The sequence below is a fragment of the Mus pahari genome, chromosome 4 (assembly GCF_900095145.1).
Source record: "Mus pahari chromosome 4, PAHARI_EIJ_v1.1, whole genome shotgun sequence".
Lineage (NCBI taxonomy): Eukaryota > Metazoa > Chordata > Mammalia > Rodentia > Muridae > Mus > Mus pahari.
Window position 1 is genome coordinate 88,157,862 of NC_034593.1, and position 13,643 is coordinate 88,171,504.

At 46.3% G+C, this 13,643-nt stretch overlaps 1 protein-coding gene across 2 annotated transcripts in view; it reads left to right on the plus strand.

Moving 5' to 3' along the window:
• Positions 1-13,643, plus strand: part of Notch2 (notch receptor 2) — a 134,685-nt gene that overhangs the window by 34,094 nt on the left and 86,948 nt on the right. For both annotated transcript variants that reach the window (XM_021195250.2, XM_029538070.1), the window contains exon 2: positions 693-774. In XM_021195250.2, coding sequence (XP_021050909.1) covers positions 693-774 — 82 coding nt within the window. The remainder of the gene's footprint in view (positions 1-692; positions 775-13,643) is intronic.

Sequence of the window (13,643 nt, forward strand, 5' to 3'; positions counted from 1 at the left end):
TTGTCTCTCAAAGGCCTCTGTGGGTCTGTAAGTGTGAAGTTGGTTTCCTTGTCTCTCAAGGGCCTCTGTGGGTCCGTAAGTGTGAAGTTGGTTTCTCCTTTGTTTACTTAAGTTCCTTCTCCCACTGCCTCCAGTGACCACCTTCTCCTTGCTTTTTTGTGAGTCCTTGAAATGAGAGGTTATTATAGTCCCTTCTCCACAGATTCAGTTTCTCCTTTTTTTTCTGGGTCCTGTTACTGGATGTTGATGCTTTCGGCTCCTTACTAAAGTGGCCCATCTTATTAAAACTTAACCTGAAGCCAAGCAGCTCCTCCTTATGGTCAACCGCTGTCCACTCAGATCTTTAGTAGTCAGTGGTGGACTCTTGTGTGCTTTTCTCAAGTGTCTGAATCCTAAAGGGATCACAGCCTATTACGGTTGGCACAGCTTTAATGATCTCACTGTCACTGGGACATGTATCTGCCAGACATACGGAGGCACAGAGAACTAAGGACATACAAGACCATGAGAGGAGACTGTGAGGTGAACTGCATTTCTGTGACTCGGGAGCCAAACACTGAGTAGTCAGTGAAGCCTCGAGGGGTGTGCAGGGGCACTGTGATGGCAAAGGCTTTCCTTTTGGATCCCACTTTTGCCGTCTAAGGGCTGTGACTGGTGCCTGATTTCTGATTCCACTTTGTCTTTTATTTCAGCTTTGCAGTGTCGAGGCGGTCAAGAGCCCTGTGTAAATGAAGGGACCTGTGTTACCTACCACAATGGCACAGGCTTCTGCCGGTAAGTTCTTCTGTACATCATCTCTCTGACAGTGGGCTCTGGGCAAGGTATGCCTGGGCTCTTTTTTTTTTTTTTTTTTTTAAATTTTCAATGCTTCTGTGAAGTGTTGCTGGCTCTTAGATCTTCTGATGTAGTTTTTGTGGGTGGTGAGGATGGAAGGGCAGACTGGTTGTTAGTGAAATGGTTGAGGAGAGTAAGTCACTGTCCTGCCATTGTCTTTATCATCGTGATAGGGTTTTAGTGAGTGGCTAGTCATATCTATTGAGTACTTCTTTTATTTTTCAGTGTAAGACATAGCCTTAGAATATTTTCTCCCTCAAATACCAGATATGATCATGTTTTTAAGTTATACCAAGTAGATATACTCCAAATGAATGTCAAGTAGTCACTGGAAAACTTTAATCCCCCTGTTTAAAAAGTCCAGTTCTGAGGGCGAGACTGGAGCAAGGTGTATATGAGCTTGTAGGATAGAGGCGGGGCCAGTCTGTGGGTGGGCTACATGGGTGGGAGGGGATCGGACCTGGAAACTTTTGGTTCCTCTTGATTCAAGAACACTTCTCTTCTGTTTTTCCAACCGTCTAGTCTAGACTAATTTTTTTTTGTTTGAGACAAGCTGTGAGATAATTTCATACACAGCTTTTCCCCCACTTCTTTTATGTATTGTTTTCTTATTTTAATTACAGGGTCCCACTATCTAGCCTTGGCTGCTTAGAACTCTCTTTGTAGAGAAGGCTGGCCTTGAACTCACAGAGATATGCCTGGTTTTGCTCAGAGTCCTTGGATTAAAGGCTTGCACCACCAAACCAAGCTACATTTCTTACTGATGGCATATGTTTTTTTAACCTCAGAAGTTGTAGTGCTAAGGTAGCCCCATTCTCTTTATACCAGGGAAATAAGATGTGGATAGAAATGTGCACAGGAAACGGCCGGTCCTTTTTCTTGTGTCCTTGTGACAACTACCCCTAGATTCTCACCTTAGGATCTACATTCTTTAATGTCATAAGATTTTCAGAAAGATTGTCAGAAACAGTTTTCTTCAAGAAAGTGAAAATATTTTAAACTGTGATGACAGTCAAATTTAACATTAGTTTGTTTGGATTGGAATTAAGATAGCATCGGAAATGGAAGATTATATAACTGATTGTGGCTACTCACTTGGGTTTTAGCCAGGAAAACTAACCCCATGTGGTGCACTCTCCTCCACGTGGAAGATACTAAGGGAGGGAGTTCAGTACCTCAACTGGCTGCCACAGTTTGTCTCTCTGCAGCATCTGCTGTGTGGTTGCTTACTCTGTTCTAACTGGCACAATGTGATCAACTGCTGGGCCTCTTCTTAGTACCTGATGCTGGGCACTTTTGCATAGCTAATACCTAGCATGGTGCCTGCTGTGCAGGGACTGTAGAACAAAGCGTACTTACTGTACCTTCTTCAACAGCAGCAGTTCTCAGCCTTCCCAGTACTGCCACCCTCTAAATACAGTTCCTCATGTGTGGTGGCCCTCCCCCCCAGTACTGCCACCCTCTAGTACAGTTCCTCATGTGTGGTGACCCCCCCAAAAATCATTTCATTGCTGTAATTTTGCTACTGTTATGAATCATAATGTAAATATCTGTGTTTTCCAATGGCCTTAGGCGACCCCTATGAAAGGGTCGTTCAACCCCAAAGGGGTCACAACCCACAGGCTGAGAACTGCTGTTCTAGGAAGCTGTCAGCAGACAACTATTTACCTCAAGTGGGGCACTGAAAATGGAACCAAGAATTGATGCCACTTAAGTCTGGCTAGTCCATTGGGGTTCCTTATTGAAGCACAGGCCACTCAAAGGCCAGCTGCCACACTGAAAAGCCCACCAGCACTGTGACAAAATCTAGAGAGCCTTAACTCACACAACTCACAGGAGGTGAGCCCGCTCTCCCCACCAGCTGATGGTTATTTTTGTAACCCTGGAGCAGGGCTTTGCAAATCCTCTGGGTCCCAAGCTTCTTATGCCTTGTGAGTTTCATTAGCTGAATCTTACCAGCCCCCTCCTACCTTTGCAGAGTAAATGTTTCAACTGGGAGGAAACAGCCACACACGATCCTTGAGTAAAAAGGTCCACACACACAGATTTCAGCACATATAATCATTTCCATGTCTCTTACCTGTTTATCTTAACAAGATTGATTTTCCCCTGGGAATTTTACTTGCTTTGTGTGGCATTGACCTGGCAGAGAGGCAAGCTGGCTGGGAGTAATTGGACTTAATGAGTTATGCAGGGGGAGTTTCACATAGGTTATACATGCTGATCTGCGTATGGTCTGATGTGAGAGGGGAGGCTTCAAGGAGAACCGTGTCTGAGCACGAGAGGACACAGAAGTTCACTTTTAGGGAGAGGCAGTTGCCAGCCTCAGACTTGAAGCATGACCAGGGAGGCATGGTGGCACCCGGCTTCAGGAAGAAACCCCGCACAGTGACATGCATGCTAGGAGTGGCATCAGCCTGGGACTCCCTGTGGCGAGTACCGTTTGTCCCAGCACTGACATGTGTTCAAGATCAGCCTGATTTACACAGTGAGTTTCAGGCCAGCCAGGGTCACACAGCCAAGGAAGTAGGTTTGGAAAAGGAGGCGTAAGGGAGAAAGTTGGCAGAGCCATCCTTTTTGGGAGACCAGCAAGAGACCTGGGAAGAGTGCTCTCCTCTCCCAAGTGCCCACCGTGTCCTCAGGATGGGGCATGGGTGTGACTGACCACAGGAGAGCAGCAGCAAAACCTAGGCTGAGCACATGGCTCTCCAGTTCCTCAGCATCATCTTAAGTATCAGTGGTGTGTACTCACGACACTTGTCAGCATCCCTCACCACCGCCGACCTGGGGGACAAGGTATGCCAGTTTGTTCAGTAAATATTTTCACAACATAGTACGTAAGTATTCCAACACTTAGAGGATTATGAAAATTACACCAGACGCGCAGGGCATGTGATTGTCTTTTTTTTTCCCCCTGAGGTTGCTTAGTGGATTAAGGAAACAGAGTTGAAGCCAAGTTCCTTCTGTAGGGGGTAGGGTGGGAATTGGGAGAAAACTATTTTAGAGTGGAAGGTATCCCAGAACCTGCTAAGGCGGCATTATCCTGCTGATTCAGCCAAAACCTAATGATTGTTTATAGAAATTATAGAAGCCCTCGATAAGATCACATTGACAGATGCGGATAAGTACTTTCAAAGATGGGTTTTGTGCACAGCTCAACTGTGTGGTTCCCCCCCCCCCCTTCGTACTGTGATGAGCCCAAGGACCCTGTCAGATTGTAATGCCAGGCAAGGGGAACCTGTGCAATCTTGCATAAAACTCAATTACTGCTGCTAAATAGTTGCTGTCAGCTCTTAATAAAGTTCTCTCACTACTTAAAGTTAAGACATTTTATTCTCTCCCTGTCCTACTGGGAGGTGTAAATATATAATTAAGTTTGGATGTAATTAATCACTTTCAAGTTGTTTGTTCCAAGCTTTCAAGTGTAAACCACTCAAATCCCATTTTGATTAAAAATCACAGGCAGTGCATGTTTGCTAGACCATCGGGTAGGTGAGGTCATGAGTTACCCAGTCACGACGTTTACTCTAAGGACGGATTTAGCCTCTGTTATATACTGTCTGGGGTACTAGTGGTTACGTTTCTGCCCACTGTGCCTTGTTTCACTTTGGGCCCACTTTTGTCTTCCTTCACTCTTTTAAATGACTGCCTGGACACTGGATGATGCATTCGGAGTGTTTATCCCAGTAGAGCTTCCTGGGAGTGGGTCCGTTCCATCCCTGACCTATCACTTTGATCCCACTGAGGCTGTGTTACATGGATTTGCATCTGTCTCACCCTTACTGCTGGGAGATGGCCCACATGGCCAAATGTGACCCTTCAGAGGACTGCTGTGGAGAGTGAGGGGCTGACCAAGCCTGGCATGTTTTTATCAGGCCCTCTATTCTAGCAGACTTGAGTTCTAAGGAGGAGCTAGCTGCCTGTCCAGTCTTCGCAGCCATCCAACTCTTTCTCTTGGGTCTCGTATTCTCCTCTTCTGCACAGTCAGAAGCCATTGAAGGGGAGGTATTTACACAGAATTGTGTTCAGACTTTGAGCTCCTCCTCCCAGGTCTTTCCTAAGGTTTTGCCTTTCAAATTCCTCTTACCTCCATGGCTCCTGGTGCCCCTGCCCTGTCTCTGTTAAAGAGACATCCTTGGCCACTTGTTGTCTCTGTTAGAGAGACGTCCACAGTCACTTGCTGTCTCTGTTAGATGTCCTCGGCCACTTGCTGTCTCTGTTAGAGAGACGTCCTCGGCCACTTGCTTTTTTCTGTAGCGCTGGCTGCAGGACCTTCATGTGGAACAGCTTGCAGAGGGAAAGCAGCTAACTGTGGGATTCTCACAGTTTGTGTCTGTGCCCTCTCAAGTCCTGTGTCCCTTGTAGTTTTCTCTAGTGCCTTTAATATTTCATCCTGACTTGATAATTGTTATGAACAAGAGAGTTGCTCTGATGTGATTGTTGCTGTTCATAAGGGTGCAGATTGGGCACAGTACTGGGAAAGAGAGGAAAGGGCACATGCAAAGCCACACAATTGCAGAGTCCCTGAGGATGGGGGCTTGCTCCTGGGAAACTCTAGTTTGTATCTAAAAATTACATTTTTAAGTGCATGATGATGGATGCAAAATGTTATAAAATACAAGCTGTGTCACATTTTATCCAAACCTTGTTGCTAGCTGCAGTAAACATTAGCAACTAAGTATTTTCTTTGCCAGGATTAGGAGTGATGTTGGTGGTCCAGGCATCTGAAATCCATCCAAGAAAACTGGGCGGGTTGCCTTCATTGTCCTCCTAACACGTTAGGTATCACAGCGGAGAGCAGAGGAGCAGGACTCCCCCCAGAACTCAGCTCTGGATGAGGCCCTAGCCCAGTGCTTGTGCCGCAGTGGTGGTCTCAGAAGGGTGTGTGCCACTGTGGCCAGCTCAGCCTTAGTCCCTTTCGTCACCTTCTCCTGAGAGCATGCATTGCTGTGAAGGGCTGCTGAGGAACAGAGTGGACTGTCCACTGCCAATCGCTTGCTTGCTTCCTTGCCAAGCTGGTCCTGCCAGCCCGGTTCCTTCATGTTGGGTGCCTAGCTACCAGAACACCGTGGATGCCTCAGTTCTCTGGAAGGTGGTAGCAGAGCTAGCTATACCTTTGTAGTGGCTTCATTTTTTTTTTTCCTTCACTCTCTTTTTTAGCATCTTGCAGATATTAAGTGAAGAGTGGTATCTTTGGCTTATTTAAAACCTTTCACAGGGTAAGGTTTCTTCTCTTCTCCTCAGAGTGGTGCTTAAGGATGATTAACTCCGAGAGTTACTTATTGTGCAGACAGGGATGGCTCGGTGGTTGAAAGCACCTGCTGCTCTCACAGAGGACTCAGGTTTGGTTTCAAGCACCCACATGGTGGCTCACAGCCATCTGTGTGTAACTCCAGTTCTAGGGGACCTGAAGTCATCTTGGGCCTCTGAGGCCACCAGGCTTGCAGGCGGTACACAGATTACATAGACGAAAAACACCCCTACACATAGGTAAAAAAATAAACACATCTTGAAAAATTGTGTGTACCATAGGCAGCGCCACATGCACCACTCAAGTTTGTGGTAAGTAGTAATTAATAATTAATTGATATTGTTATATTATTTCATTCTTCTTTGGAAGGTCACCCAGCCTTTACCAGTCCACTGGATGACTTACAACAGTCCCGAGAAGCCCTGCAGGGCTCTTGTGAGGTCGGGCGGGAAATAAAGTTAGGCAGGAAGTAACTGAGTCTAGTATGGTGTGTTCACCGTAGTGAGTGGGGAGAGCTACAGCCTCAGGTGTGGAAGTCAGGGCACTGCCTGAAAACTCACTCGTTAGTCAGGGATACCTCGGTATCATAGTTCAAAAATATCAAAGTTAATGCAAAAAATGGTGAAAAATCCTAGCATTCTAAATAAGGAGATTAGCAATACCCATTATTGCCTTAGCCTCAGGCTCCAGTGTGGCTCAGCCTGGTGCTTGTGAGTGGATTAAGTCTTGGAAGAGTCCTGTCTGGAAACACGCAGAGAACATAGATTTCTATGCCAGATAGACTGGGTCTGAGTCTACTTCCTGCTAGCAATCAGATCTTTGGCAGTGTAACGGCTCAGTGCTAGCTGGCTGTTCTGGACCAAGCTCTGACATCAGCTCTGCTGTTTATATGAAATGCATGCTAAACTCTTGCTTTATCAGTCAGTGTATGGGTGCTCAGAGAGTTTGGATAATTTGCCCAAGAACTTTCTTTTATAACTGATTCAAGATGAGCTCTTGAAAAACGTACTGTCATTTGTCTCAGTTTATCTATCAATAAAATGGGACCAAACTGCATATTAAGCTGAAACCTCAAACAAGACTGCCCCCAAAAGGAACTGTGACACTTGAAAATATATGACTACTAGAATATGATTAAATCTCTGCTTTTATTAGCTAAACTTTATGTATTTATTTGCTTATTTTTATGTGTGGGCACGCATGTGCTGTGGCATGCATGCTGAGGTGAGAGCACGGCTTGCAGGAGCCAGTCTCTCCCATCATGTGGGTCCCAGGGCCTCAGCACAGGCTGTCAGGCTCGGCTGCAAGCACCTTTATTTGATGTACCTATTTTCTGGCCTTTTAGTGCCTGATTTGAGAGTAGAAATAGTGGTTTTTAAGTAGGCCTCAGCATCTCATTTAACCGTTGACTACTGACTTTTAGCTAGCCTAGGTTACATGGTGAGCCTCTGCTAGTGCCTGTCGCCATTATATAGATGAAATATCAAGAGAAAGGCAGTGGAATGGGGGGTGGAAAATACTGTTTGTGACTGAGCTTTACAGTAGGGAAAACAAACGAACAAAACCTTGAACCTCCCCATTTCCTGACTGGGGACTGGCAGGTCCAGAACAGTTCTATACAGCCATGAGTGACACTGGGACAGGTGGAGCCCAGGGGCTGCTGGGATGCTGCTGTCAACACAGAACTATTTGTTAAACATGGCACTTGGGGGTACCTATGTACGTTGCTGTTTCTATCAAGGCTGTACCTTATCTAACTGCCATTCCAAAGCGAGTCTTATTCGCACGGTCCTTTCAGAGTCCTTTAAGCTGTGAGTCTGTCTGTGAGTCTGTCTGTGAGTCTGTCTGAAGAGTCTTCCATTACAGTCTTGACCACCAGTTTCTTATCCGCGCATGGTAAGAGAGTCCCCGTGCGCTTTCTAAGTCCCCTTTATGCTTACGGCTGAACCATCGGTAACCATTGTTTGATAGGGAGGTAGAGTGCCATCCGTAGGCTCTGCCTGAATCCCTCTGCCTGTCTTGGGTAGCTGCCAATAAATTAAATCAATTAATTTTGGCTCACAAAGCTGGCATTAATAGATTGGAATTTAGCTCAGCTTCTTTGAACTCGACCTTCAGGTTAACCATAATCCTGGGTGAAGTTGCTCATTGTTCAATCGTAGCTTGTCAGTGCCATCACTTCATGTAGGAACCCCCCTGACTCCCCACTTCTCTTCCCTGGGGAGAAGAATGAGAAATATTTCTCTTATAGAGAAGCTTAATTAAATTCTTCATTTTAGTTTTGCCTATATTTGCCCTTAGTCACAATTGAATGGAAATATAATTATGCAGAGATTTCCAAGCTTATTTTGATAAAATAGCATAAATATGTGGGCATGATGGACCTTTTCCTCTGTGCTCAGGGGTTGGAATTCCCAGGAAAGGAGTGTCTCATCTCCCCCTTGTTGCATGCACACATATCCAGGAATGAGCGTGCATGCGTGTGCACATGTGTTGTTTCCAGGTTTTTGTATAATTTGAATTCTTTAATATATCTCACGAAATGCAAGGCAAATTAATATTTCTCTTCAATTTCACTATACTTTCTAGATCATATCTAGTTAGTGACCTCCCTGAAGATGCAGGCAGCCATCTGGGTCTAAGGTCCTCAGATAGGAACATCGGGCTTCCCCTTCTGATGCCGTAGCTTCTGCTTAATATCTCCTTTCAGAAATAGTCCACATGGTCTTTATGAGAAGGACTTTAGAAAAGAGGAGTGAAGGCAAGGGCAGTGGTGATGGCTGGCATTGCTCAATGACTACAGAATCGCACCCTTCCATCCGCTTCCCCTCCTGTAGGAAGAGAAAGTTCATGAACATTGCCTGCCTTGGAGTCTGTGGCACCAGAAGCCTTTAATTCCCCTCCTGTTCCACAGAGGTGCTTCCTCTGCTTCTCTGTTTGTACGTCTCAGTATCTCTGTCACGCAAGGCAGCTACAGGCTGACACCCCATGTCCCCCTTAGGGTGGCAAGGGCCTGGAGGACTGCAGCCACACATGCCAGAGGCTTCTCAGGCCTTTCTGTGCTGGGTCGTGTGAACAGACCCCAAAGCCCCAAAGATGTCTCCATCTTGGTTGCTTTTTCTGTCTAAATTCTAGTTCATGTAATGTTTCACTGAACCAGTGTGTGGACTAGTCGGGTTTCAGGCGACAGCTAAGTGGTTTGGACAAACATCCCTTGAGCACATGTTAGCAGTGAGCGTGGGGAGGTGGAGTGGCCAGCATGAGAGGCTGGGGAAAGGGCCCAGGCACAGGAAGAGAGGGCAGCTGGCAGCAATTACCTTCCTTCCCTGGACTTTCTGACTCATTGTGTTGCTAGACAGAGTAACCAGGTAGCTTGTGGCTGCATTAGGCAGGAAACTCGGAGTTCAAGAGTCTCGGAAGCCAAGAAGAAGTTTAGGTAGAGGGAGTGAAACGAGCAGAGACAGTGCCTGGGCGCTCTGCGAGGGCTGCACGACACGGGCCGCACGGTCCCCTCTGTCAGCCGAGAGGCGAGGTATCTCACGGTCATGTCTCCTGCCCGGCATCTCATTGGCCAGTTTCAATACCTCTTAGGGATCTGGGGTGAGTGGGTATCTGTTAGCCAAGTCTTGGGTTACCCCAAATTAGCTCATGTCCTTTACTGCTTGTTTCCTCTAATTATATAGTACATACCCAAACCCCCAATTATCCAGAATAGACCAGGCTGCCTGCTCCGCGTGGAAAACATTTGACAGTGGTTATGATTTTCTTGCCTAGACCTTGGCAGTGCCTTCATCCCTCGACCTCCTGGCCCTTTAAGATTGTGAAACCCTGGTGCTTGTGTAAGTCAGGCACATCTCCTTGAGGAATTTCTTCACTGGGCAGCTCGCCCCTTTGAAACCTTAGTCATTCTGAGCAGTACCCAAAGAACCTTCTTGACTCTAATTTTTCTGCCACGGCCCTATTTGTATATAATATTTGTGGTGTCTGACTCTTGGTCTCTTATTGCCGAAACTCATGCCTGTGAATGTCTAGGTCACTCCTTAAAACCGGACAGCCCTTGATTACTAATGAAAGGTGACTCACTTCCTTCCAGGCAAAGACTGGCACTGACTGTCAGTTCGTAAGTTGTATCTACACACAGCTCAGTGATGAGCTTTGCATAGCCCTTCTGTTATTGGTGGTGTTTTGTTTTGGAGACAAGATCTCTCTTCTTAACCTTGCCTGGAACTTACTGTGTAGATTAAGCAGGCTTTGAACTCCAAGAGATCCACCTGTCTCTGCCTCTGCTGGGATTAAAGGCTTGTACCACCACTCCTGGCTCCTCAGGTTTTATAGGAGATAATGACAACATCACTGTGACCTGGGGAGTGAACAGGAGAGGCCTTCCTGCTGAGTTGAAGGGATGCCTGAAAATGAGTTCTGGAGAAAGGCCTTCCACAGATTTACCTAAGGGTTGATTCCCTGTGAAGGACTCTTCCCAGACCACCGTCTCTCGAACACATGTCAGCCATTAAAATGTCTCCTGTAACTTACCTGTAAGGCTTGAGATGTCTGCTGCCATGTCCTTCTGTGCTGAAGAAAGCAGGCTGCCACGCTGGCATCATGGGGGTTTGGGGAAGATGCTAAGGCCTGGATGGGGACAGAGGCCCTTGGTCTCTGGATTTCCTCTTGGTGCCCTGATTGTTAGTTCTGATTTGCTTGGTTTTGGCCTCCTTGTTTCCTGTGAGGGCTTAGCTCAAGGTGACACCTGAGCAATAGTTGATCTACATAAGCATCCACAGGCCCTTGGAGGGACTGCTAGACTCCACTGCTAGAGGGGTGTGATTCTTGTCCAGGGAGTGGGACTTGGAGTTCTTACATCCTGGGGTTGAAGGGTGCTGAAGGAGTTAAGTGTCACTGTTGAGGTCACCACATTTAGGAGGAGGGCAATGACACCTTAGAGTCCTTCCTACTCATTGTGATGTATATATGACGAGCTGACACAGAATACAACGGAGTGAATTCCTCTGTGTTAGATGACTGACTGGAATATAGACAGGGATTCAGTTCTCTTGACCTCATTAGGAAAGCTGAACATCTTATCTTCTTTTTTCTTCATGGTAGCAACCCTTTAGGAACTGATGTGGGTAAACATATGTGTTATCATGCAAGCAGAACTTAAAAACAAAAGATTTGGGTTTTGTGGAGCAGTTTGAAAGAATAGGCATTTTCACTTTTTAAAGTCCAGTGAATCCAAACAATGTGGAGATCATAGCTCTCGGTGAGGTGTGTGTCCCTGGAACTCCAAGGCTGTGAACAGAACTGAGGGGACCTGTACAATTTCAAAGCAACTGTTGGAGATTGTTTGGTCCAGCATCTTACTTTTAGAAGATGTTTGTTTATTTTTATGTTATGTGGCAGAGTGCTTTGCCTGCATGTGTGAATGCACTCCACATGTATGCTTGGGGCTCTTGGAAGGCCAGAAGAGGGCACCAGGTCCCTGAGGCAGAGTTGCAGAGGGTTGTGAGCTGCCGGGTGAGCCCCAGGAACTGAATTCTGGTCCTCTGCAGGAGCAGCAAGTGCTCGCACCCACCGAGCCCTCTGCCCAGAACCAAGCATCTTATTTTTAACACAAGGAAGCCTGAGGGTCAGAGAGGTAAAGTAATTTGTTCAAGGTAACATGTCCAGCAGCGGAGCCAAGGCTAGTCTGAGGAAAGGGCTGTGGGTCAGCAACTTTACCAGAGAGATCTGTGGCCATCCTGGAGCCCTGGGCCAGACATTTTAAAAACTTTAATATTCATTCAGATAGACAAAGGGTCACAATCATTAGACACACATGGCTATGTACATTTGCACACACATGTTTTATATGTGGCAGACTTGGATTGTATGTGTATACACACACGTGCATACACGTGTGAATGTACCCATGCCCTCAGAGTCTCCCAGTAGAACCGTCTTGAAGGCTGCTGGGCAGTGCTGAGGAGAGTGTGGGTCCATCTGTAGTGGCTCTGCCCACATGTCTAGTCAGTGAAGCACCTCTCCAGAAATGATGTAGAAGGTCTCTGGCATGTGCCACGGTTCCTGCTGTAGACTGTCTTTGCTTACACTCGGGACCTTGGCCTTGGGCTGCTTCTGGAAGCACAGATTCAGCCTGGGCTGTGCCAGCTCTTTTTTTGCTGTGCTTGTTGCTACAGCCCCTAAAAGTGTTTCTCCACATGCTTTTGCCTTTGCTTTGGGCACAGTGGAGTGGTAAGTTCAGCATGTCTGTTGGATGTTTAGTTTCTGTAGTATGAAAGGCCATAGACCACTATAAAGTCTCCCAAGAATTGATCTCTCCCCTGCCCCCATAGGCAATGACTCTGTTTTTAAGAGGAGTAGTGGTCAATAGATGTCACATTAGGGTTAGGAACCATAATTATTTTGTAGATGTCCACTGTTTTAGGTATTTATTTATTTATTTATTTATTTATTTATTTATTTAGGTGTTGGCAACCAATCTGGAATCTTGCCCTTGTCAATGATTTACCCCTGAGCTATGTTCCCAGTCTTTGTCTTCGTTTTTCTCTGTACAGATGGTGTGGCATTGGGCTGTCTTTCTGAAATTAAACATACTTCATAATAATGGCTTCTCAGATAGCCTGGTTTCTATAACCCTGTTTTATTTTTCTCCTTCTCTTTCTTTTGCTCTGGTCTTGGAAGTTAAACCTAGGGACTCACACAGGGGACTCAAGGGTTCTACCAACTGAGTATTATTATCTCTAGCAGAAATAGCCTTATCTGCAGTGAACAAGAGTTCACCTAAACTGTAAGCCTTTTGCCTTTATGATGTCAACGGTGTCCTGCCCTCAGAGCAAGTGTCAGCTGACTTCCTTATAAAAATGCTAGCTAGCACGTCTTTTAGGCCAAGAGTCAGGCTGACAGTTCTGTGTCACTTTATGCCCATTTAAAATGCCACCAGTGACAGTTCCTGAGCATAGATGGTGGAGTGTGCCAGCCCACCTTAGGGCTCAGGAGCCATTGCAAAGCTTCCTGTTTCCCCAGGAGAAGTGCCAGAAGAGCCACTGTTTCTGCTGTTTGTTCTTGATTTAATGTGCAGTGACGTTCTTGAAGCCGAGGAGTTGAGATCACAGCAGTGAGCTACCCTTGACCCTCTGCTGCCCGCTTTTGGGCGATGCCATCTCTAGTTGAGGTGATGTGTGCCAGTTACAGCCAGGGTTTCTACTAAATTAATGAGGAACATCATTCAAAGATGTGAACACCACACATTTTTCTTTGGCAAATAATTGTTCTCATTACCATCAAAGTAATAAAGGTTAGTTGGTATAAATGCCATAAAAGTTATCTTTTGTGTGGACAAGTTTTAGGGTTAGGTGTTGTGACAGTGGTGGTTTAATAATCATGTTTGCTCTTAAAAGCATCTTGAGAGGCTTGCAGGTAAGTCTGGCAGAGCTGGTGTGGCCTGGTATCTGCTTCTGGGCATAGCACTGCAGCGCGAGCCTCTTCCGCGGGCACTGCAGCGCGAGCCTCTTCCGCGGGCACTGCAGCGCGAGCCTCTTCCGCGGGCACTGCAGCGCGA